The sequence below is a fragment of the Panulirus ornatus genome, chromosome 8 (genome assembly GCF_036320965.1).
Source record: "Panulirus ornatus isolate Po-2019 chromosome 8, ASM3632096v1, whole genome shotgun sequence".
NCBI classification, from domain to species: domain Eukaryota; kingdom Metazoa; phylum Arthropoda; class Malacostraca; order Decapoda; family Palinuridae; genus Panulirus; species Panulirus ornatus.
The window spans coordinates 45,246,164-45,273,506 of NC_092231.1; the positions used below are offsets into that span (position 1 = coordinate 45,246,164).

A 27,343-nucleotide genomic window follows, 5' to 3' on the forward strand; every position below is an offset into this window, starting at 1 on the left:
AGGGGAGTCTTCTACTTTCTCAAAGAAGAACTGAGAGAGAGAGAGAGAGAGAGAGAGAGAGAGAGAGAGAGAGAGAGAGAGAGAGAGAGAGAGAGAGGAGAGAGAGAGAGGAGAGAGAGGAGAGAGAGAGAGGAGAGAGAAAGAGAGAGAGAGGAGAGAGAAAGAGAGAGAGAGGAGAGAGAAAGAGAGAGAGAGGAGAGAGAAAGAGAGAGAGAGAGGAGAAAGAGGAGAGAGAAAGAGGAGAGGAGAGAGAAAGAGGAGAGAGAGAGAGAGAGAGAGAGAGAGAGAGAGAGAGAGAGAGAGAGAGAGAGAGAGGAGAGAGAGAGAGAGAGAGAGAGAGAGAGAGAGAGAGAGAGAGAGAGAGAGAGAGAGAGAGAGGAGAGAGAGAGGAGAGAGAGAGGAGAGAGAGAGAGAGAGAGAGAGAGAGAGAGAGAGAGAGAGAGAGAGAGAGAGAGAGAGGAAAGAGAGAGGAAAGAGAGAGGAAAGAGAGAGGAAAGAGAGAGAGAGAGAGAGAGAGAGAGGAAAGAGAGAGAGAGAGAGAGAGAGAGAGAGAGAGAGAGAGAGAGAGAGAGAGAGAGAGAGAGAGGAGAGAGAGAGGAGAGAGAGAGAGGAGAGAGAGAGAGAGGAGAGGAGAGGAGAGGAGAGAGGAGAGGAGAGGAGAGGAGAGGAGAGGAGAGAGAGGAGAGGAGAGGAGAGGAGAGAGAGAATTTTCCCAATTATAACCACCCTTGAGGTACTCAGGTCAGGAAATACTGATCCACTCAGTAATTGGGCTACATCTGGCTCCAATGACATTATGACAGCCTCATAGGGTAAAGGGATTTAAAGTATAAAAAAAAAAAAAAAAATGATCTGAAGGAGCTTTAATTGATCCTCTTTAGAGTGAAGGCACTGCCAGTCATCTCAACTCCTGCCTTGCCATCAGGGAAGGCAAAAAAGATTTTTCTCCCTGAAGAAATGTGTATAATGGCAAGATCCATGAACAATAAGGTAACTTTACTAGAATTTCCCTAAGAAATGGAGAGGTTTTACATTGGTTAGCTACATCTACACAGACTATGAGTAAGCTTTCATGAAGTAAAAGCTAAAGGAAGTAGACTTCAACCACTTAAATTAGATAAATGCCACCAATTCTAACAAACTTGACCACCTTAAGGAATACTCAATATAGTTTGGACTAAAAGGCCATCCTTCTTTTCTGTCCATATAAGTGGAGCATTTTCATCGAGAAACACTTAAAAAAAAGGCAAAGGGTAGATTCAATCTTGATCTAAGGAATGAATGTACCTCCTCAAATTTCTTAAACATATCAGGATATCAAGAATGTACTTATGGAAGCCCAAAACAGAGCTCTTGTCTATCCAAAAGCAGTTTTGGTAGGCTTGAGTTATCACTGAACATCACAGAAAACTAAGATCAGTTGACTGATCTCTGGAAGACCCTGCTGGCAAATTCAAAAAATTTTCAGTGAAGGCTGTAAGAGGAAAATCTTGGAGGTCAAATGAAACCAGTTCCCAGAGTGCCAATGTTTAACTTATAGGAGGCATCAGGTTATAAGCATTCTTCTTTTAACAGAAAACATAAAAGATAATGAAAGTTTAAGGAAAATGGAGGCTTAACCCTTCTTCAGGGGCAGGTATAAAAAAAAAAAAAAAACGTTTCTACAGATGCAAACTCCTAATAAGAAGAATCAGAATTAAATTCCTCTAAGCGGAATACAACTCCTAAAATGAGAATCAGAATCAAATTCCTCTTGGCTGTGAAATATGAAGAAATCCTTCAACTTACTGGAATCACAGAGGGCTCTTAGTCCTTGTGTAGAAACCTCAACATTTTCCTTAAATGTAAGGATGGTGGCAAGACAATATGAACCAGATGTTTTTGATGAGGGGTTCCCATAAAAACGATTACTTTAAAGATGAAACGAATTTGAGGAGGACTTCTTATCTTTGTAAGAAGACTTGAATGGACCTTGTCTTCCTTTAGACTGAGGGGAAACCACAGACCTTGATCAACCATTGATGCTAAAGACAGTCATTGCCCCCACATGATCCAAAGGTAGATAATCATCATCATCACATAATTCAGGATCATCTGACAAGTCCTCTAAAGCTACCTATAAACACTAAATTTTCCTCCCATACAACTCACACAAATCTGCTCCTACTGACATGGCTAGATGATGACTGACTGTTAGGAGAAATTACCATGCAGTCACCTTAACCACCACTCATGCTTAGTGCATGGCCTTGAAACAGAAGCATAAATGCATAAATACTTTATCAGTCTAAAGGCTTTTCTTATCTCACATTAATATCTGTCTGGAGGTGTTCAGGGGGTCAAACATGATCACTAAAGTGTAAATGTAGGCAAGTGGAACACCTTTTTATTTCTAGCACTGCCTTGCTGTAGGGGAGTTGGCAACAAGTGTGTGTGTGTGTTTAATCCCTGTGGATGAGGGAGAAATGATACTGCTCATGTATTCCCTGCATGTCATAGAAGGTGACTAAAAGAGTAGGGAGTGGGGGGGTTGGAAATCTCCCTCCTGTTTCACTTTTCCAAAAGAAGAAACAAGAAGGGGGCCAGAAGAGGATTTTTTCTTCTACACCTCAGTCTTCTGTTCTTGATGCTACCTCACTAATGTGGAAAATGGCGAATATGTATGAAATTTTTTTTTATACTTGATCACTGCTTCCCATGCGTACAAAGTAGTGGTTTCATAGGGATGAGAGGCTTTTATCCTAAGAGGCAGGGAGTTAGAGGTTTCTGACCCAGGGAATCCAAAAGATTCTTGCAAAGGCTCTCAGGACAATCTGGCCCTAGAAAGATCAGTAAATGCCCATTTACATCCCAAAATTGGTACAGTGGGCATGGTACACACATAAACAGTATGAAAACCTTTACACTGTCATAAGGCTACAAACACTTGGGAAGTACCAGGGTTTAGACAAATTCATGTAGGTCAATTTTCTGGCCATCAAAAGTGATTAAACTCCTTAACAGACAGCCCTATAGCATTGTGTGGTGGTGATATCTAATGTGAGAAACCAGAGGCAATCAACTGTTTTGGTAGTCATCGGGACCATTTCTCTTAAAGGCAATAACTAGTTCATTGAACAATGACTCATCATTTCACTCTGCCTTACTATTAATATACATATGACCTCTTCTGAACACAACTAGCCAATATTCATGAAAGTCACTGGTACGAACTTCACTTCTTTTTACTAGTCCTACTCACTGCAACTATTCTCCCAAATTTTTGTTTGAACATGATTTAAAGTAGGGAGAAGGAAAGAAAGGATGCAAGTCAAAAGGGTTACTTCTATTCCTAACTTAGTAATAACTTGCCCAAAGGCTGTGAATGTTATGTGATAATTTTTGGATATGATGGAAATAAGGAGAATTTAGGACTTTGATAATCTACAAAAGACATAGAAAAGCTCCATGACTGGTCATACATGGCTGAAGAAAGTTAAACAAAGCAAATGCAAAGTGAAGATGACAGAAAACAATGAAAGGATGTCAAGTTATAAATATCATCTTTCAGGGTGGTTATTATATGACCCTTCTGCAAGAGGGTCTTGGGGGTTGATACAGGAAGAAAACCACAAGATTTCTTTGGGAAATAGAACATATACAAGTAGTATTAAACCTGCCTTCAAGTATAAAGACAAAAATATTTAGAAAAACATCTACATCACAGATCCACATCAAAGTGTGGCATCAATTTCACCACTCTACTAAATAAGGCACAGATTTGGGAGAAGACCATAAGAGGGCAACAAAAATTGTAACTGAAATAAAGAGCTGTACTACGGGGATACACTAACACCCATGAATTTTTCCCACATTGGAATGTCAGTAACACATAGCATACAAAATCCTAAATAGATTTCAGCATGTTGGCATAAAACTGATAGTTCCTATGGTGAGAAAATGAAAAATCAAGAAACTAAGCAAGTCAGAAAAAGTTAAAGGGAAAAGTTCAGTAATAATAGGGTGGAGGATGACTCAAACAGTGAAGTGAATAGTCGTAAACGTGGAAACAATTGATATTCAGGAGGCTGAATAAGAAGTGTAAAGGTTGGGATGAGGTCTCAAGGGTACATAACCCCTTCTAATATGCATAAACACTTACACACAACTTACTTGAGTACCCTGATAAAAGCCCACCACCACTTTCTTGCTATGAAATGTATAAGACTCCAACCAGCTGATGTGCCCTGTATCAAATCCCACACTAAAAGACTAACAAAAGTACACCAGACCAATCTTAATAACACACATCTTGAAGGTCCTAAAATTTAAAGTCATCAAACACCTAAACAAAATCCATCTGAAAACAACTGGTAACCTAACCTTTACTCCCACTAAAAATTAAAACCTTTTATCCCTAGTGATTGAGGAGGGAGAGTATTAACCACATATGTGTAAAAAAAGATGGCTAAAAGAGGTGGCAGAGAGAAGGAACACATCATCTTCCACTCTTGTATTAATACTCTTGAAAAGGAGGAAAAGAGGAAGGAGCTCAAGAGAGGATTTTTCCAGCAAATGGGACCATGGAAGCTAAAGTGATTCATAGGATAGGTAAAGGGGTGAAGGTCTTGAGGATTGTATGGAAAGAGAAGTCACAGTCTTTGAAGGCAAAGATGGGTATCTCTGATGGTATCATAGTCCTGCCAGTGCTCTAAGGATGCAAGGTATGGGCCTCAGAGAAAATGTAAACAATAGGGTGAATATGCTTCAACTGAAATGTGTGAGGACAGTATGTGGTATAAGGTGGGTTGATTGAAAAAGAGATGATGGGGTAAGAGAAGAGTGTATGTGAGAGTTGAATAGGATGTGCTGAAATGGCTTGAACATATGGAAAGGATGAGTGAGGAAAGCTTGTCTAAGAGGATTTACATGCCAAAAGTAGAAGGAACATGGAAAAGGGGAAAATCAAGATGGAGGTGGAAGGATGGAGTGAAAGAAGCTTTGAAAGCTTAGGGCTTGAACATGCCTCTTTGCTCACATCCTCTCTCTAGCCATCATATGTAATGTATAATATACTGAACCAGAGCCCTCCTGTTTCCCTGACTGCTACATATGCCCTGATTCAGATCACCGACTGCAGGTTGCCCCCAGTGTACCACATCACCCCAATTCACTATATCTCATGCATACTGCACATCTTCCAGCACGTTCAGGCCCCAACCACTTACAAAACATCTCAATCCATCCTTCCCTGTTTCTTCCTTTTCCCTGTCACCTTCACTTTTGAAATGTACACTCTTATATTCAGCTTTTCCTTATTCACCCTCTCCATGTGTCCAGCACATTCTTTTCAGCTCTCATACATACTCTTCTTACTATCACACTTCTCTCTTATCCTATCATTCATTACTCAATCAATCCTCCTCACACCTTAGTCCAAAAGAAAAAAAAAAAATAATTTCCTACACCTCCATCCCTCCTGCCTCACATCAATATAACACCATCAGGACTACTACACAATCAAATATACCCATCTCTGATTGTCAGTGCTTACATAGCTAGCAGCAAAAGGAGTGAAGAAACAGCAAACTATAAGTATCTCTCTGAAGGTGGTACAAATATATGGTGTAGGAGAAAAACAACCATGAGCAGAGGAGCTTAAATTGGGAGAGTAAGGGAGAAGGGTGACTGAATATCATGTTTATGAATAAGGTTGTGAGGAAAGACCAACAAAGAGGATATATGTGTCAAAGGTGGAAGGAACAAGGAGAAACAGGAGACTTAATTGGAGATGGAAGGATGGAGTGAAAAGATTCTGAGCAATCAGGGCCTGAACATACAAGAGGGTGTGTGTGTGTGTGTGTGTGTGTGTGTGTGTGTGTGTGTGTGTGTGATAAATTGACATAATGTTGCTGAGGAGGTTCACAGATTCATATACAATTTGAAATGTTTAAAATCTGTAAAAGCAAGCTACAAACTTATTTTCATGCCCAACAACTTTAGAAATACGATATGGAACATCAAGAAAGAAAGAAAAGAACAAAAGGTAAAGGGGAAAATTCTCTTAGTATATAAATCATAATACAGTGCAGTGAAAGTGAAATAACTGAAGATTACTTAAAAGTACCTATCTCAAATTACATAAAAAAAAAAAAAAAAAAATGCCTGTAATTGCTGCCTACCAATCTGATACAGCCTGAAGTTAAAATTTCACCATAATACTGTTTACTAAATACTGAACAGAGAAATATAGCACTAAATTCTAGTTGCAAAACTCAATTAAGTTCATAATTTTTTGCAGAAATTATTCAAAGACAACAGCTTACAGATATCAAAATGAAAAATGTGAGGACGAACTCTTATTATACTAAAACCCTAATCAGCTGTCTATCAACATGTATGCATTAATTTTGTGGCTCATGTATGCATTCATATGGTTTTCCAAAATTCTGATAATGTACATAAACATTTGTTGTATCATCAGGAAAACTGCAGGGAAATCTATTTAAAGGAGACATAAAAAAAAAAATTCCTTGTTATAAAACCAACATACACTACATTATCATTAAAATCCCAACTTTTGCCAGGACGATTTCAAAGGCTAAAAACTTTAAACATTCTTGCATTCCAAGCTGTGCAAACTTCTTTGCCACCTTTTAAGTGAATAGGAACAAAGACTGATGTGTGATAAACCTGAGTCTATTAGTTACTGTGAAATCTTCAGAAAGAAGCTAACTGAGTCTTCATCTCAGGATAATAGAAAGTTTTCCTGAAGTTTGTTATTTAACCTACAATGGCACAAAAAAATTTCCAATAAACTCAATATGCACTGGGCAACAAGGCATCACCCATACAATACCACACTACTGTACTTATGCCAGGTACTACTGTACTTGATGCAAATTTTTCCTACACTAGAATACCTGCTTTTCACCTGAATTTGTTATACATCATGAGAAGACTGTGGTGCTAATAACTATACCCTTAATTGAAGTTCAATAATCCAAAAGGTTTTGCAATATGTTAAGGAATGAGGTAATCAAGCATATTTCTAAAGTGCTCCTAAGCACTATAGTGCTTGCAGGAATTCTGAATTTGGTCTTGTAAATAGAAACACAGAGATGGCTCTAGCACAGTGATGTATTCCCCACAGACAACTTATATGACACATTCATATGGAAAGAAGAGCCCTGATGATCCCTCCACAAGTAAAGTACTCCACAAGATCTAAAATAATATTCAATCTTAATCTTATTTCTTAATTCAAAAGTACTTACGCTACTCACCTGTGCTCATATTTTGAGCTTACACCTCATCTTTATAAGGTTTAGGGTCTTGCTGCTACCAGGTGTTGAGCTCCAACCAACCAACGTTCCCTAAAGTCGCAGAAGTCTCCACCGACTTGTGTACAGTATATCAACAGAACGTGTTAATATCAAACGAAATTCAGAGACTTCATTATAGTGCTTGCTGTTATTTTTGTAGCAGCTCTTGTGGCTTCACCTTGGTTTAATCATGCAGTCAAAAAGCTGGAGTGATATTTACATAAACTGCCTAAGTAATGTGTCATGGCCTGCACTTTTTAATGTTCTCACCATTCTCCACCTAATCAACCTATCATACACCTTCCAAGTCAAGGGTGAGAGATGACTATAAAGAAGGTCTTTAAGACATTAAATAAAGCTCTTATACTAGACCTATCTATAATTGCTCAATAAATGGCACAATACATCAGTTTCTTCCATGTAAATACAGTGCTTCACAAGCAAACATAAAGAAAAAGAATATAAAACTCCATGATGTTACAGCTAAAATAATAGAAACATAGCTAAATAAGAGTTTCAAACCTGCATATCATACCTCACTGATATCCATTCCAACATCATCATAGTTAGTGCCAGGATCAGCACTTTTGCGATTCTGTAATGAAAATATCAAATTACTTACAAGAAGGATCATTTTATTACGCTGTAAAAAATATCAATGAAGTACACAATTCATGGTTTGTTTCTTTTTGTTTGATGGGCTACATGGTGGAGTGTCTAGGCTGATCAGGAAATAACCTGAACTATACGGCATGTAACTCACTATATCCAAAAAAAAAAATAAAACCAGGGACAAATGATTGAATATACACTTCTTAGTTCAAAAAGGAGATGGGACTGAAGGTTTCTTGAACACTTTCAGGAAAAAATGCTTTTATGTGAAAAGTATGACTAACTCTTAACATGCTGGCCCCAACTTTTTACCTCAGTGTTCAGTGTTGGTCTTGACTCAATATTCATATATCAGCTCCAACTTTTAACATCAGTGTTCAGTGTTGGTCTTGACTCAATATTCATATACCAGCCCCAACTTTTAACCTGTGTTCAGTGTTGGTCTTGACTCAATGTTCATATACCAGCCCCAACTTTTAACCTCAGTGTTCAGTGTTGGTCTTGACTCAATATTAATATACCAGCCCGAACTTTTAACCTCAGTGTTCAGTGTTGGTCTTGACTCAATATTCATATACCAGCAACATTCAGATTACACCACAGGGGTTGCTATGGTGACCATAAGTCACCTAAGAACATGATGGATTCACCCACATTAAAAACAATAGTCATCAGCGAGTCTTGAAAATTACACCCTACACTTCAACACACAAGTTGTACTTATATTTTTAAAGATCAAAATAACTTTTATTTGAGGTATTTTTGCAAGAACTATATTCCAGGAAGACGAGATATGCAACAGAAGACTTGAAACATGGCTCCGTTTGTCTGAGAATTTACTGCAGGTTCATGTCAACCTGCCCTTTGCCCTCCCCCTCCACCATCCATGGGGCAAGGCCATAAATTAGTCAATTTTATGGTGTTCCATAATTGATTTATAACTTTTTTGGAATGTATGATATTGCTAACAGTGTACACGTGTACTACTAACAACCATGGGCCTTCCAAAATGCGGTGTGTTTGTCACCCGGCAGAATGTAAACATGCAAATAGCCCAGGATGAGGTTATTGCGTACTCTCACATGATAGAGGCAATTCTAAAAGTTGTTCTTATATCTTACTTTCACAGTTATGTGGGTTTGATTTTCAATCTATAGCCCTTTTTGATACAGCAAGAGATTTCAAGGCAGTTCCCTAACGGTGTTAAAAAAAAAAAAAAAAAAAAAAAAAAAAAAATGCTTTCATTCATTTTATCAAAATACAAACAAGAAGTTAACATACTTTGGCATAGTCCTGGAAAATGACTATCTTTTCAGAATTAACACATGTGTTCCCTCTTTCATGTTGATTATCCTACAGAAGCTTTTCCAAGCTATGGCAATTCTAGTTTCATGGAGCTGACCAGCACTAAAAGCAGTGCTAAAAGCTACTTCAGCGATCATTCATACCAAACTTTTCTCATACATCATAAACAAAGTCTCCATCTACAGCTATAACAAAGTCTACTTTGTTCAAGTCCCAATAATGTTTCTCAACAAAATGTATGAAAGCACTATCAAGCACCAAAGCTTGGAGCTAGTGGAAAGCATTCTCCCTATACAGATACCAAATTGTTAAAATCTCCCATTATAACTGAATCATAATCATCAAAGACTTCTGTTACCTGCTCATTAAATCATGCCTACCTCTGCTGTCCTTGCAAGGAGCATGTAAACTAATCTATACATTGTTTGCTCAATAAGTTCATATTTGATTTCCACAAAAATGGAGTACATGTTATCAAAAGCTACATTTTTCAGAAAAGATTTAAATTCATCTTCATCTAAAAGCATGACAACACCACTACCTATTTCTTGATACTGTTAAACGTCTAAATAAGACTCAGAGACCAATCATAGCACAGGTTTCCTCTGATGTATTTGTCCATAACTCTGAGCATTTGTCATAAAATGCTTGTTTACATATCTATCTATCTAGCTATATTTTTGATGCCCATTCCCACTGGAAGCTCCATCAAGAGGGTAGCCAAGGCAGTTTCCATAACTAAAGAACTCTAATGCCACTTCTTAGCATTCAGTGCCTCAATCAATAATTCTTACTAGTGGTAGTATTTGAAAACAAGTCCTCAAGATTCCTCTTCCTCAGACTTTTAGCTTTTTTACCACCTTATAGGTAACATCTGGTTACTGTAATTCTGGCATTCGAATTTTTCATAAAGCAATTCTTGGTTAGACCACTAGTAATCATGTCTGCTTTCAAACTCTTAACTCTTTTAGGTGTCACTACAGGGATTATGTGACTGTTCTTTACCAATACAAGCCACAATGCAAGAGTTATGCTGGGAAGTTTTCATTTGTTGAGGAGCCAACTTTAAAGAATTCCCAGCACTTATACCCCTTGTCCTTGGGGCCAAATCCCTCTACAATTTCAGAGGCTGACATACTTATCATATCTTTCAGTTAATATCTTGAATTTTTCTACTACTTCACTTCAGACTCCTCAGTAGCTAAGGTTTGGTAACTTGAACTACTTTAACAGTTCAAGGTATCAGGGTTTGTTAACATAAATTTTCAAGTCCTACAAGGTATCTTCCCCTGTCCTCCACTAATTGGTGACTAAATTGAGCTTGCAAAGTTCATAGGCAAAATAACCTCATAAAAAAAGTTACATAGCAAGCACTGACAATCTTATTCTATTCTTCACAGACTAATCTACAAATGCACCAAAGCTAAATAATTGATGGAGATAGACTGGCACCCTTCCCTTAAGTCAAATCAAAATTCATATCATTGCTCATCACATTTAATACTTTTTAGAATCATGTTACTTGCAGCATATTTTCATCAAGAAGGAAAGTCAGTAAATGCAGTAATCAAGTGGCACAGGACACTAAGTGTTGACAAGATTCAGTAAGACTCACTGGTTATCAATGCAAGAGGCCTTAAAGAAACAGGATATTGTTCCCTGCAATCAGTCATTATGGTGGAAAGCTGTTGTATGGGTAAATGAAATCATGTTACAAGGGGTTTATGTTACACATCAAATAATTCCTTAATCTCATTCTCATGTATGCATTAACCTTAAAAAGATTATCATCAATATATAGAACCAAATTTTATCATGATTCCATCTCTGGTTCAACTTTTGCTTCCATTTCAATGGTAAATCAAATGATATTTAACAATCCTTACTGAGAATGCTACTGATGAGGAACTGAGATATGTGGAGGTGGAGTGGAATGGAGTGACTGGTATGTCAAGCCTTCCAAAGTAAGATTATTCATTTTAGTTTGAGGTATCTAAATCTGCTGATGGATCTGGCCATTACATTACCTATCTTAAAGTGTTTAAGGTATGTAGAACTCACTTTTAGGGCACACTAGAAACATGGAAACTTAGTGTTTCTTCTAAAGCGATCATCAGTGGCTGGAATACAATCAGAATCTATGTTTATTTTGCTTTAATATCATTACAAAAGGTATTTTAACTGAAAACCACAAAATATACCCAAATATTTCCTTTTCAATTGAAAATACTATAAAAAAAAAATGAATCTCCTTTAAATCTAGTGCTACTGCACAGACATAAGAACAATGGATACTGCACTCCACAAATGGCCTACTGGCCCATACTAAGTGGGTCCCTCCTACAATGTTGTTAAACAAATTTCTATCCTAATTCTCAGACGTTGCTTTCCTGAAACATCACTCTGTGAACCATCATTCTATCAAGAGTGCCTTGGTATCAGAAACAATGCCTTCACCAAATCATTTTTGTTCATACTGCACCTCATCATAATGAGCTTTCACAATAAATGAAATCAATTTGATAAGTCAGTTACACAACTTCCAAAAATAAGATACTGTATTGTAACTGTAATCTGGAAGAAAACACTACTTTGTATCCACGACATAGGAAAGTACATGCTCTGATTTATCTTGTTTCCTGTCACATATTTAGCAAGTCAGATGAAGTATTTGTTGACTCCAATGTTCAAGTTCACGGCAGGGGAAGGCTACAGTATAGTTTCTCCACTCTACCTCAAAAACTGGACAAAACTGGTATAAATGCCATTCTTATACTTATGAGTAGAGTGAAAGGCAATCTTGATAAGTGCTATGAGGATAGAGAAAAATTGGCAAGGATGAAAAGAAAAAACGAATTATGAAAACCTCACCTTTCTTTCCATAGCAACCAATATTTACCTCTACACTACACAAAATATATGAAAATGTCAAGGATGTCTGAAAACTATGCCCTTCTATTACACAATTCATGAAGTTTTGACACTCACAAGACCATGAATATTAATGAGAAAAAGCTTTGGTAAACATATCTACTGGTGACAAAAAACACTTAAAATACCAATTATCTCAAAAAAATAGCTAATAGTACTCCTTGTGTACCTCATACACCTGACCATAAGATGTTTTACTGATTCCTAATAAATCTATGGAGATATCGCTCAAATGAATTAAGGACAATCCACAACCTGTGTGTACACTAACAAAAGCCTGTGAAGTAAAAGATTTAAACTCAGTCATGTCCGCATGCATATATCTAATATCCTAGGATATATATATATATATATATATATATATATATATATATATATATATATATATATATATATTTTTTTTTTTTTTTTTTTTCATACTATTCGCCATTTCCCGCATTAGCGAGGTAGCGTTAAGAACAGAGGACTGGGCCTTTGAGGGAATATCCTCATATGGCCCCCTTCTCTGTTCCTTCTTTTGGAAAATTTAAAAAAAAAAAATATATATATATATATATATATATATATATAGGAGACCAATGATGTAAGTTTAAATTTCATCCATGTTATTTCTATGGTGCCCGAAATCTACAACTTTCCTTGGTCTTCATAAAGCTTCGTCGTCCCTAAGCATTTTATCATAAACTATCTGTAGTCCCATGTTTACCATAAGCTACAAAATCCCTTCCTATTATCAATATCATACAAGAAACATTAGCTAAACCCTCAAATCACGATCTAACCTTCTAATTCAACCATGTAAGTGAAAGAAATGCAAACGTTTGTATGGACCACCACCTCCATAAGACAATGGCACTAAGAATGGTAATATACCTACGGCAAGAGCAGAAGGACCTAGATATCACATATATACACGTATAACATGATGGCAAGAACAAGGCAGCAGTGATCAAACTGTCTTTTGGGTTAATGAGATAGCCAATGTCCACATCAACATAAAGCAAGAAGGTACAGAAAAAGACGACCAGTTAAGTATATTTAGTAATCACGTTCTAATGGTATTGACAGTTCACAAAGGAAAATCGTTTCCTACCTTGTGCATTGGTGCTTCATTCCCTGATTCGTCATCACTTGAATACGACTGTAAGGCATTCATTTTGTCTGAAATTATTGGAAGACGAATCAACTAACGGACCCAAAATGGCTGCCTCTTGGCTACTATGTACATCCGGCGAATTTTTCAGTTGCAACTGTGTTCACTGAACTTGTCTTTATTATCATTTTTAGCTCTCAAGATATGTACTAATATTATCAAATTTATCTAACTATAATGTATCCTATTTCCAGATTGGTAATATATGAATTGAAAGAAAAGTAACATAAATATGAATATTCACATATGTATTATCCTTTGCTTTTGATAGGTTAGAAAAATGTTTATGCATGTCGGTATTTAGTTTCATATCAGTATGATATATATGATACAAATTTTTGCTTGAAAAACTAAAGAATGATTTTACAAAATCTGTTGAGCTCATTGTAATTATTTACACATCGCACCAAATCCACTGAAAATATTTATTTCTCATGTACGTCTGGATTTAATACATACGGCAGCAGCTGGTTGAGTTCTATACCTCATATATAATTCAGAGAACTTCCTACTTTGTTCCAGATTATTATAGCAACCAAAAGGAGTGGTTAAGCATTTCAACAAAAATGACTAGGTCTACGTCTATGAAAAGTGGGCATCCTAAATTCGTTATGAAGCAATAAAAATTAGTTCAGGCTGACTCCAATATAAGAAATAAAAGAAAATTAATTTCCTTCATAAGATGACCATGAAGAACCACACACACTGCATACTACTTGACAACACACGATTCTTTATTCTAAATCCCAAGTTTCCCAGTATTTTTCTTGGCATTGTGGGAGACAAGCAAATGGTTTACTTCCGGCAATGGATCGGAACCTTCCACTGGTCAAGGGCAAATGAGTGGCTGCCAAGGTTTTGATGATCAACGACTGGGAGTCTGGGACCCCAAATTGTCCCCTACTCGAGCCTTTTTCTCTATCCCTTTCTGCAACATTTGCCGTCCCATCCAACTTCTCTGTAGAACATCACTGACGTTCTTTCTCATTTGAACCCAAATGTCCAGGGCTAAGTCTCCTCTTCATTATTTGACCTCTAATTATAATTCTTACCGAAGCTTCCGCTTAAAAGTGGTGCTTCTAATTACTGTGGAACAAAAACACCAACAGTTCTTGTGTGTCTTGAGTTTCCCATCCTCTGTGTCATCTGCCTCAGCCTTACTTTTATGTCTGGTTGCTACATAATTTATGTGTGGAGAACAGCCATACGATGATTGACCGTTATGATATCTCCTTCCCTCGAACAGCGAAGTTGTGGAACTCTCCTTCTCCTTTCATCATTCCATCTTCCTTTCACGAATCTTCCATTTAAATGTCAGATCTACAAACACCTGAGGAGTTATAATCATCTTTGAGCTTCTTGCTCTGTATTCGTCTCCGAGATGGCTATGATTGGAGCATGTTCTGCCCAGACTATGTCGGCAAATATAAGATGATACTCCTCTTCCTCAGCTCTCACAACTATGCAGTATCACTTGATTGCGTTTCCTGCCGTGAGATAATGGATTTCTCAGATTCACACGCATCCTGTATTTAGGGGTATTTAATAAGCATCACAAAGACTGGTGTAGTTAGAGTCGGGATGATCCCTTTCTTTCTTCCCCTCTTTAACAGTCTGGAACAATTAATTCAACGTCCAGGACATATGCCTGAATACCATGAACAATCCTATTAGACACTCGTCACCCTTTCCACGTGTGAACCCGTTTATACCATGAATAATCCTATCACACACTCATCACCCTTTCCCCGTGTGAACCCCTGTTTATATACATGTGTTAATCATGCCCCAGTCTGGGCACATCGCCCGCCTTTCTCCTCGAAAAGCCAACTTAAGCACTTTGGGAAAGCTTAATGATCGTTGCGCAGCTTTTATACTGACCTTCCTTGTGCCAGTAGTGTTCAACAGCCAGTGTGTTTCCCCTTGTACCAACCAGTGACTTGTTAAGGTGGAGTGAAGGGGGGTCCAGGGCCCAAAAGTTTGAGAGGTTTGAAAATGAGAAAATTGATTTCCTGTAATTCATTCCTGGGCACGACAAATCAGACTATAAGATCCAACTTTCCTCAAATTCTATGGACCTGATAGTTTGGGTGGGGGAAGGTGCTTGAGAATGAGATGATTCCGACTTTCCATGTATCATGAATTTCAATCCTGACAGACTCTTGAGTATTTACGTAGCCTATCATGATAAACTTGTAGATTCTTAGGGGTCTGTCTCACCTCGTATTTTTTTTCTTTTGCCATGAAATATCTATAGAATGCCTGTGTTATCCATAACGATTGCAGATTTTTGAAGACAGTGCGCTCTGTCCATGATGATTATTCATATATTCCCGATGCTTCTATTGTGTTTACAAACTTTAACTTATTCTTTTGAGCACTTGATTTAATCTGATATACGTAAAGGTTGGGTAGACGCATTTCCTGTTTTCTTTGATTTCCAAAGCTGAACTTTCAAGACATCATCTGGTTACAATTTTCAATTGTCTTTGAGAGGTTGTCAGTATTTGGTCGTTAATGTTATACTTCTAGTTTCAATGCTTTATTGAGTCGAGTCCACCATCTCTTACCTACCTAAGATTAATGCAAACGCACGACCGCCAGTTATTGACTTTACATGTTTTCAGTACATTTTTCCCCTCACTTCTACTAATTTAGTTTGGGATGAGCGGAGGAGGGAATACTTTAACCTGAAGCCCACAATTCCTTAACATACCACTATTGCCAAATGTCCAACAGAGGTCACCGTTTGTATGTAGTCTCATGTCTTGTTCTAAAACTTCATCCCTTAAATTATAGTCTGGTCGCTCTGTATCTGATTAGATCTCGTGGATTTTGATATTTAGCAGGATGGAAGGGTTCTGTGGGTTACCATTAAACACGACGGAGTGGTTCAGGTTATCATTCAGAAGGAGGTAGGAGTTCTAGAGAGAGTTTGACAGGTTGACTTCAAACTGAAAGCAGGTGGGACTCTTAAGGGTCAAGTCCAAGGCCAGCCGATCATACTCAAGGTTTAAACTGTTGTGTTCAAGGGTCGTATCATTGATCAGAATGAATTACAAAAGTTCTCCCTTTACATGTATAAAGAGGTTAGAATTTTCTTCTTTTTTTTCCGAATATACTCATTGATTTTGTTACCGGGGTTAAGATTTAACGTAATCAAGATCTTATCTATGTACTAGTAAGCTAGAAAACAGCAAAAAACTTCTCGCACAAACTAAGTTAACATTTGTGCCTTATGTAAATATATCATGAATCTATGAAAGATAGTTATAACAAAACTATACATGTTGAGCTTATTAATCGGAGTGGAAGCTTTTATTATGATTTTAGTCATAAAGGAGAGGTATCATTTCTATTCCATCATATGCATGACTTAATATCCTTAGAATACTGTATGAATGCGATTTATGAAACAGGATAGGATAATGAAGTAAGTTATACGTGTGCTCTCTAAGCATAAGAATTGTTTACAAGCTACAGCTGAGGCAACCTCAGTGAACCTCCAGTATTGCGACCAAGCTAGCGCACCCATACCCAGCGCATAGTAGCGAACGAACGCTAACGAACAAATTTACCGAGTAGCACTGATGCTTTAATTAGTCGCATAGTTCATGTTCGAACAGGTTCGAAACAAGCTTCACAGATCAAGAGATATTTGTAAACTTAGGTTTTGGTTATAGTCTTATTTTCATCATTTTGTTCCTGTAAATCTTTTATATTCTATATTAATTGTAGTGGGTATATGTGTCAGAGGTGGAGGGAACGAGGAGAAGTGGGAGATCAAATTGGAGGTGGAAGATGGAGTGAAAAAGATCTTGAGCGATCGGGGCCTGAATATACAGGAGGGTGAAAGGCGTGCAAGGAGGAGAGTGATTTGGAACTATGTGGTATACTGGGGTCGACGTGCTGTCAATGGATTGAACCAGGGCATGTGAAGCGTCTGGGGTAAACCATGGAAAGTTTTGTGGGGTCTGGATGTGGAAAGGGAGCTGTGGTTTCGGTGCATTACGCATGGCAGCTAGAGACTGAGTGTGGATGAATGTGGCCTTTGTTTTTTCCTAGCGCTACCTCGCGCGCGCGAAGGAGAAGGTGGGTGCCATTTCATGTGTAGCAGGGTGGCGGCGAGAATGGATGAAGGCAGCATGTATGAATATGTACATGCGTATATATATATATATGTCTGTGTATGTATATGTATGTATACGTTGAAATGTAGAAGTGTGTTTATGTGTGTGTGTGGTCGTTTATACATGTGTATGTGGGCGGGTTGGGCCATTCTTTCGTCTGTTTCCTTGCGATGCTTTGCTTACGCGAGAGACAGCGACAAAGTAAAATAAATAAATAGATAAATAATATATATATATATATATATATATATATATATATATATATATATATATATATATATATATATATATATTTATACTTTGTCGCTGTCTCCCGCGTTTGCGAGGTAGCGCAAGGAAACAGACGAAAGAAATGGCCCAACCCCCCCCCATACACATGTATATACATACGTCCACACACGCAAATATACATACCTACACAGCTTTCCATGGTTTACCCCAGACGCTTCACATGCCTTGATTCAATCCACTGACAGCACGTCAACCCCGGTATACCACATCGCTCCAATTCACTCTATTCCTTGCCCTCCTTTCACCCTCCTGCATGTTCAGGCCCCCGATCACACAAAATCTTTTTCACTCCATCTTTCCACCTCCAATTTGGTCTCCCTCTTCTCCTCGTTCCCTCCACCTCCGACACATATATCCTCTTGGTCAATCTTTCCTCACTCATTCTCTCCATGTGCCCAAACCACTTCAAAACACCCTCTTCTGCTCTCTCAACCACGCTCTTTTTATTTCCACACATCTCTCTTACCCTTACGTTACTCACTCGATCAAACCACCTCACACCACACATTGTCCTCAAACATCTCATTTCCAGCACATCCATCCTCCTGCGCACAACTCTATCCATAGCCCACGCCTCGCAACCATACAACATTGTTGGAACCACTATTCCTTCAAACATACCCATTTTTGCTTTCCGAGATAATGTTCTCGACTTCCACACATTCTTCAAGGCCCCCAGAATTTTCGCCCCCTCCCCCACCCTATGATCCACTTCCGCTTCCATGGTTCCATCCGCTGCCAGATCCACTCCCAGATATCTAAAACACTTCACTTCCTCCAGTTTTTCTCCATTCAAACTCACCTCCCAATTGACTTGACCCTCAACCCTACTGTACCTAATAACCTTGCTCTTATTCACATTTACTCTCAACTTTCTTCTTTCACATACTTTACCAAACTCAGTCACCGGCTTCTGCAGTTTCTCACCTGAATCAGCCACCAGCGTTGTATCATCAGCGAACAACAACTGACTCACTTCCCAAGCTCTCTCATCCACAACAGACTGCATACGTGCCCCTCTTTCCAAAAGTCTTGCATTCACCTCCTTAACAACACCATCCATAAAGAAATTAAACAACCATGGAGACATCACGCACCCCTACCACAAACCAACATTCACTGAGAACCAATCACTTTCCTCTCTTCCTACACGTACACATGCCTTACATCCTCAATAAAAACTTTTCACTGCTTCTAACAACTTACCTCCCACACCATATATTCTTAATACCTTCCACAGAGCATCTCTATCAACTCTATCATATGCCTTCTCCAGATCCATAAATGCTACATACAAATCCATTTGCTTTTCTAAGTATTTCTCACATACATTCTTCAAAGCAAACACCTGATCCACACATCCTCTACCACTTCTGAAACCACACTGCTCTTCCCCAATCTAATGCTCTGTACATGCCTTCACCCTCTCAATCAATACCCTCCCATATAATTTGCCAGGAATACTCAACAAACTTATACCTCTGTAATTTGAGCATTCACTCTTATCCCCTTTGCCTTTGTACAATGGCATATATATATATATATATATATATATATATATATATATATATATATATATATATATATATATATATATTTTTTTTTTTTTTCTTTTTCTTTTAAACTATTCGCCATTTCCCTCGTTAGCGAGGTAGCGCTAAGAACAGAGGACTGGGCCTTTTTTTGGAATATCCTCACCTGGCCCCCTCTGTTCCTTCTTTTGGAAAATTTAAAAAAAAAAAACGAGAGGGGAGGATTTCCAGCCCCCAGCTCCCACCCCTTTTAGTCGCCTTCTACGACACGCAGGGAATGCGTGGGAAGTATTCTTAATCCCCTATCCCCAGGGATAATATATATATATATATATATATATATATATATATATATATATATATGTATTGTGTGATTGGATGACCTACGTTTAGTTATTTTTGATTGTAATTGTACAAAGATCTCGTTTTGATTGTAATTTTCCCTCAGTAATAAATTTCATGCTGTTCAAAGCACAGTTTTCAACGTATTTGTGTAAGAACCATTAAAAATTATTAATTAGCTTATCACTGCTCGTGTCATTATCTGACCTAGTTACTAATGAAGTGTCAGTACCTGGCCTGGTTATTGGCACAGTGTCATTACCTGGTTTGGTTGTTAGCCATGTGTCCATGTCCGTTCCCTTTACTGGCGATGTGTCATTATCTGTTCTTGTTATGGGCAATGTGTCATTTCCTAGTCTGGTTGTTTAGGAAGTGTCATTACCTGGTCTGGTCGCTGGCAAGTTGCCATTACCTGGTTTGGTCGCTGGCACTCTGTGGCTGACTTGATTCCAAAAGACATCAGCAAGATGATCAGCTGTGATGTCAACCATCCTGGAGAATAACTAAGAATATTGTTTCTTGGAAGACATATTTATTGGCTGGCGATGATTGATTTAGATTGGGGTCAGAGGTACCTGTTCTATGGTATAATCTTTTGCGAAATATTTTTTTTTTCTATATCGCTAATAGTATCTTTTCTTACCCTAAGACTGTAGTTGGCAGGTCTCAAAGATATTACGTGGTTTTGTGCATTTTTCTTGAATTCTGATCACTGACGTTTGTCTTCATAACAGAACTTAAGGTTAACTTCTTAGGTTTTTTCCGACTAGTGAGACAGTGCGAGCTGGCAATTATTTATTAAAGTGATAGATGGTGTTAATGTGGTCGGCAGATCTGAACATCAACATTAGTTGGCGTAATTATTCACTTTGTTGAAAAATACGTCATTTTTACGGCAAATACAATGATTGCTTAAAGCACTGGATGAGGGCTACTGGTGTTAGAAACTTGAACAAGTTACTGATGCAATTCACGTCATGGTAATTTGAAGAATTAATGGCAATACCTGAATCTTCAGTAATATCATTGATTTTCTCTCTCTCTCTCTCTCTCTCTCTCTCTCTCTCTCTCTCTCTCTCTCTATATATATATATATATATATATATATATATATATATATATATATATATATATATATATATATATATATATGTGTGAAAATGATACTATATGGTATGATTTTGTATCCTATGATAATAAACAACTGAAATTAGGGATGACTATGAAAAACGGAAAATGTTGAGCTAATATAATTTTCTACACAAGTTGACAGTATACCTGAAATCCATGAGGATTGCAGTAGGCTTGGTGAAACACTCCTGTTATACTGTAAGAGACCCACTCAACTAATGGCATTCAAGTTATATTGATGTCTTGATTGTGTGACGCCATTCTTTGCATAGTTCCATCCTAGGAATATGCCTTTTGTAGAGTTTGCTATTTCTCTCTAGGTAAAGTTTGTAAAGCCTAAATAATTGTTTCTTGTTTTTCTCCCATATGATGTTCTTTTATTTCCATAGAGATTTTGTTTTTCATGTGAAATATAGCCATTATTCAGATGAACCGAAAATGTGCATCATCAATATATTGATCACGAAGCAGTCATGAAAATACATAACGAAAGATAGCAAACTGCTAATATAACCTTAAATTTCATTACATGATTGGGTTTGTTACAATATGTCTTTCACCAATCCTCCTATCTTCACTTATTCTCATCTTATGTCCATACCATTTCAACACTTCCTTAACTACTTAAACCATACCTTATGTTACCACACCTCTCTGTTACCCTGTCATTTCACACTCAATCAACCCTCCTCACACCACACACAGTCCTCAAACATTTCATTTTCAGTACATTAACTCTAACAATGCTGTCTAACCTGAGATCCAAGATATTTCTCGTCTTGTTCGACATTACTATGAAAAGATGTTTTTTTATACTTCAAATCTCACATTTCCAATGAATTTATATGAATTTTGCTCTTTAGAAATTATTATTTCTTGCAGTTTCATTTGTAGAAAACCCTGGAATAATAGCTCTTTTCATCTTGCAGGAAGAGTAAGACTAGCAGAGCTGGTCTCTAAGAATGAAGTCTTTTTTCCAATGCAAGAACATTTCATGTCCAAGCAGCCACTGGTATTTTCAACAGAGAAGCTCTTATCACTCTCAGAATGACGCTACATAGGTATTTAATAGAGCATACCTTGAGAGTAGTTTGAAGATCAGGAAAAGTTCATTGATGGGAAAATGTAAGTTTTATTACTTTAGTCAGATTAATATGGTCAGCTAGATAGTTCTTTGTCCTTTCATGACGATAAAGCTCTGGTATCTTCTTCGTTTCACCAAGACCATAGCTCTACATTTGGCCTTAATCATGAAAAATACTCTTCTGCAGTTGCTCAGATTGATAAATCCATGGTAGAGCAAGAAAAATCAGCTTCAGTGTTTTTTAATCATGATATAACCCATACTCCGTCATGTACGCCTTCTGCTAATATGTCATTTACTAAAAAAGACCAACAAAGCCCACATGCTTTAGCAGATAAATCATCTGGGAATCTAGACCACTCTGAAACAGTTCCCATTGCTACAGTCCATCCAGATGCTGCTGTTTCAGCTTCAAAGGTGCAGCAGATAAATGTCATACACCGTGATTCCATTGTTAATCATGGTTGCAATGATGCTACAGAAACTGAATGCAGGAAAGAAATTAACCAGTCTTCATGTAGATCAAGTCCAGTGGGACACTTTTTACATCAAGAAGAAGAGCAACAGCAGGCACAACAGAGTGAACACCAACATCTGGAGGTTTGTTATGAGAAAAGACAGGGTCAAGAAAAGCGGTCAGAGTATGAGAGCTCTTATTTACATATGGACAAAAAAACAGGAAATCATACCGATCAGAGTGCTGTGCAAAAACTGATACACCATGAGTTTGTACCACATGAAAAAAATGAAGTTCAGGCAGAATCTTATCCTATGGACACACTGGTGAATACAGGTAATAACACAGGAACAAATCGGGGTGTTGATGAGATGAATCAGGCTCACCGATGCATGTCCCTGGCCTTGGAGGGGCAAGCATCATTTACAAATCCAAATGAAACTCAGCCTACAAGGGAACCTACACCAGGCTGCCAAGTGAAAGAAGGACAAACTGGTAAGGAAGTGAAACATTCATTTGAATCTTTACATCATTTGGTGAAAGGGACTGCATCTGCTGATGAACAAGAGAAATTACAAGGCACTCAGTCACCTATGAAATATTCGGACAAAAAAGTCAAAGTCAACCAGCAGGAAGACATACCTTTGAAGAGTTTGGAACAGTGTAGATTTTGGAAAGAACAGTTGAATGAAGCAAATTCATTAAAAGTTCATCATTACAAAAAGAATGAGGATTCAGATACTACTCAACAGAAAGTGTCATCCCAGGGCTCAGAGAGGGATTTGCAGTCAGAGGTAAGTAAAGGGCAAGAAGTGAAATCCATTTTCAAAGAACATTTCCCTGAGGAGCAGATTGACAAACAAGGGGCTGAGCAAGATAATACTGAATTAGTTGATATGAAGAACAGTGAAGATGGCCTACAAAATCAAGGATTAGAAAAGTTATCAAATGATGAATTGTCCTCGCTTGCTTCATATCCACTCAGTCATCTGCTTACAGCTGCTAATTTTATTCAGGAATCGATGTTTACCACAGAAAAAACAAAAGTTAAGAAAACGAGAGGTCCCTACAAGAAAATGACAAAAGTTAATTTTGATCCCTCCAGTAATCCTGAGAAACCTTATTTTTGTGATGAATGTAACAAGAGATTCAAGTTGAGAGACAGTCTTAGAGCTCACCAGAAACAGGGTCACACGGACGAGAGACCATGGAAGTGTGAACAGTGTGGTGCTTCATTTAAGAAGAAGGGCACATTGACAGCCCACTATGAAGTTCATACAAACATACGTCCATTTAAGTGTAAATCTTGTCCTGCTACGTTTAGAAGACAAACTGAGCTGAATATTCATTATATCAAACACACTGACATAAAGCCATTTGAGTGTGAACTGTGTGGTGCTGCATTTGCTTGGAAAAATAGTCTGAAACATCACATGAAGACTCATTCATCAGAAAAACCATATGAATGTGAAGTGTGTGGAGCAACATTTAAGTGGCCCGATTCTCTCAAGTTACACATAAATACCCATTCTTCTGTTAAAGAATTTGGATGTGATCTCTGTAATGCTAGATTTAAGTGGAAGCGCAGCTTGAGGGCTCATAAACTAACTCACGCTGCCATCAAGCCATTTATCTGTGACCTTTGTGGATCCCAGTTTGTACAGCGAGCCAAACTTAAATTACACATGGCTGTTCATACTAATGAGAAACCATTCAAATGTGAGCACTGTGATATGGCTTTTGCTCGAAAAGATCGTCTTAATGCTCACAAGAAAGTACACTCATTGCATAAGCCTTTCAAGTGTCCATTGTGTGATGCAGCATTCCGTTGGGACTATGGCTTAAAAAAACATCTGAGCATTCACAAAAAAGCTGAGGAACATCCTTGCTCTCACTGTGGTAAAACATTTATTAGTATTCGAGATGCAAAGAAGCATGAAAAGTCCCACATTAACTCAGTTACATATGAATGTAAGGAATGTGAAATATCTTTTACACTGCAGAAAGAACTTAACAAACATAACAGGTATGCTCACAAGACTCCAGTCAGGAATTTGAGGAAGAGAAAAAGAAAAAAGCAGTATGTTGAATCAGATTCATCATTTGAGGATCCAGAGCCAGAGATGATTTGTGTTGAACCTCGAGTTGAAGATTTGATGCAGATGAATAGGGATGAAGGAACTGATGAAGAGGAAGATGTTCATATAAACAATAGGGAAGATGATGATGATGAGATGTTAATGACTGTTGATTGTGAAGCTCACCTGAAGGTGGAAGAAAGTAACGTAAAAGATACAGAAAGGCATCTGAGAGTACAGAACCAGAATTATGTTGATGTTAAGAGAGAGGTCATAGACGAATCTCAATGTGTAGAAGAAAATAAATGTATCAAGGAGGAAAGCCTTACTGATGAGGACAAGGATCCACTTCCCATCCTGGCATGAACTTTGTGATACACCATAATATTTTTGAATTCTTCCAACCAAGATTACACTCTTCCATAAAGAGCTTGTAATTTCTCAAATATTGGATCAAAAGACTGCCATTTCAGTCCCCCTTCTATCATGCAAACATAAATGACTTATGCTTTTAATACCAAGTTACTGCATAGCAAGTACATTTATATGAGGTATTTAGAATATGTAATTTGAAAAAAAAACAAAAAAACTCATTCCTGAAAGAAAATATAAACACTTGAGAAATTATGCTGATGTTCCTGGTAATTTTGTCAGTTGGTTTAGAAAATGGAGATCAGTATGTTACTGCCTCACCATTCAAGTAGTGCATCAAAATCATTTGACTAATGAAAATGTGATCTGTGTGGGATGTCTGTTGAATTTAGTGTGATAAATTCAGGCTTGCATTAGGTTATAGACATCAGTGTTGTTAAGAACCTGCTGATACAAAGATTTGTCCTTGTATTATGTTCTTAGTGTCATAATCATTAAGGCATGATATTGATGGGTCTGTTATTATTCACCCAAGTATCAAATAGAATCGTACAAAAGCTAATTAAGAATAATGTATTAGATGTTATAAATGTATGTTTCTATGATTCTTTGTTGGAACAGATGGTGCTGAGCTCATACTTGTTGAGCAGAAGTCAGTCTAGTATTTAAGATATGATTTGAATGTCTAAGGAAGTTTTTATGTGTATAAAGATTTTTTATATTATGATAGAAATGAATGATGGAAACATAATTTTATTTATTGTTTTAGTTCAGTGTTTATAATGATAAGACAGTCTTATGTTCATTGTACAGCATACTATATTTGCCTCCAGTTTGTGTCCTCTGTTTTTTGTTGTACAAAATGTTTTCTTTTTCCTTTTTTATATTTCTTGTTTTGAAAAGTACTCATAGTTTGGTAGGAATAGTGAAACATCTGCTAAGTCATTCTCTTCATAAAAAAGTGCTGTATTGCCTCTTAATCTCATGTTTGTTTATATCATGTCATTTTTACATGCTTGGAGTAGATTAACCTTACATGTGTTCAGGTTGTCTGAAAAGTCACTTCATATTTTATAATTCTTATTAGTGCTAGAGCAAAAGAGATTGAAAACATTTCTTTAACTCATTGATATTTATTTATTACAAAAATCTGTAAGGTTTGTTACCGAGTTAAAGTTTAACACAGGCTCCATCATTGTCCACACGTTTGTAACTTTACTGGTACATTTTCAACAGCTTTTCTAAAGGATTTTAGTGGTACATTGCCAGGAACATTACAAATTTCATTTTAAAAGTCATCAGTGGTCATTGGTTTTTATTTGTAATCTTCTTTGGTATAGTACCACAGAAAGAAGTCACATGGTTTTAAATCTGGACTTTGAGCAGGCCATTCCATTGGTCCTCGAAGCCCTTACTACTGTCTGAAGGACAAACAATTACTGCAAAATGTGTTGGACCCCGTTTTGCATGAAAAACAGTGCTTTAGCATTTTTATTTTACCCAAACAGTAGACCAATAAATTTTGGAGCATCTCTAAGTATCACTCAATGTTCATAGTATCTTGTAGCAAGTACGGGTCTACAAACTACGTTGAAGTCATTTCACACCAAATTGTTATATTTCATATGTTACATCTGGATCTTGTTCTGACCAGTTATGATAGTTGTGGTTATTTAAAGCCTCCAACATGGAAGATACCTTCATCAGAGCACAGAATATTGTTAAACATATTGTGTTTGAAATCCTTCTTTGACAACATTATATCAACATATTCCATGCTTTTATTGCAATGTTCAGGTTAGAGTTGTTAGACATAATGGGGTTTCCATGCACAAAGTTTTGGGTTTTTCTGAGCATAGTATGAACTGGTTTTCTGTCCTACTGACTTCTTTCCACATCGCTCAAGCATTGCTTGTACAGCAGTCACAGTTTCTTCCGAATTTGATGTTAATGGTCTCTGAGATTGCTTTATATCTTTTTCAGAGCATGTTTTTATTAATTTCATTTGGCCGTTTTTAATTTTTTTTTTGGTTAAGAATGGCATTTCTGCCCTGGATGGCTCTCTACCATTTTCAGACTGGAATGACAAATTGCCTTACTTTGTATGAAGATGCAGTGTTTGCTTGCCCTTGGTTTTCCAGCCATCATTGTCATATAAATAGTAAGGGTTAGAATTATAGACAGTGAAAGAATGGTTGTAATATCTCCTTTAATATAGGTGCAGTAAGAATTAGAAAATAGGGAGTGACTTTGTAGACACCCTGTATTTTTTTTAATTAACCTTGCAAGCTGACAAAAGGGTAGGGATGTCAGTTCCTTTGGTTGGAAAGTAGATTTCCATTTTGTTTGATGAATTTTATGAATTTTGGCACTTGATCATACTTTAGTAACATCCATCCAGGGCTATTTTCTCTTTCCAGCCAATTTACTGTAACAAGAATCTGTGTTTTTACTCGTCTGGATATACTCGTCTGAAATTGTCCCTAGCAGGAGGTTTTGCATTAGTCTAGTGCACAGTGTAGGATCTGCATAGCTTCTCTATGATCTCCATTGTCTTCAGTTTATATATCTCTGAGGACCCTCTGGATGAATATTGGAGGATCTAGAATTTTTTATTCCTT

At 37.4% G+C, this 27,343-nt stretch overlaps 2 protein-coding genes across 6 annotated transcripts in view; one reads left to right on the forward strand and one right to left on the reverse strand.

Annotated features, from left to right (window-relative positions):
• The window catches only part of LOC139749930 (uncharacterized), a 100,144-nt gene extending 86,756 nt beyond the window's left edge, over positions 1-13,388 (reverse strand). For 4 of the 5 annotated variants that reach the window (XM_071664351.1, XM_071664349.1, XM_071664350.1 and 1 more), the window contains exons 1-2: positions 13,246-13,388; positions 7,840-7,899 (exon numbers count right to left, since the gene is read on the reverse strand). In XM_071664351.1, coding sequence (XP_071520452.1) covers positions 7,840-7,899; positions 13,246-13,308 — 123 coding nt within the window. In that variant the 5' untranslated portion in view covers positions 13,309-13,388. Of the gene's footprint in view, positions 1-7,839; positions 7,900-13,245 lie in introns of those variants that run through there. The other variant, XM_071664352.1, reaches the window with a different exon arrangement.
• A 6,651-nt stretch (positions 13,389-20,039) lies between these two features.
• LOC139749931 (uncharacterized) lies at positions 20,040-24,939 on the forward strand. Its single transcript, XM_071664353.1, has 2 exons — positions 20,040-20,171; positions 21,661-24,939. The coding sequence occupies exon 2, from the start codon at positions 22,023-22,025 to the stop codon at positions 24,714-24,716; it is 2,694 nt and encodes an 897-aa protein (XP_071520454.1). The 5' UTR covers positions 20,040-20,171; positions 21,661-22,022; the 3' UTR covers positions 24,717-24,939.
• Positions 24,940-27,343: the final 2,404 nt, after the last annotated feature.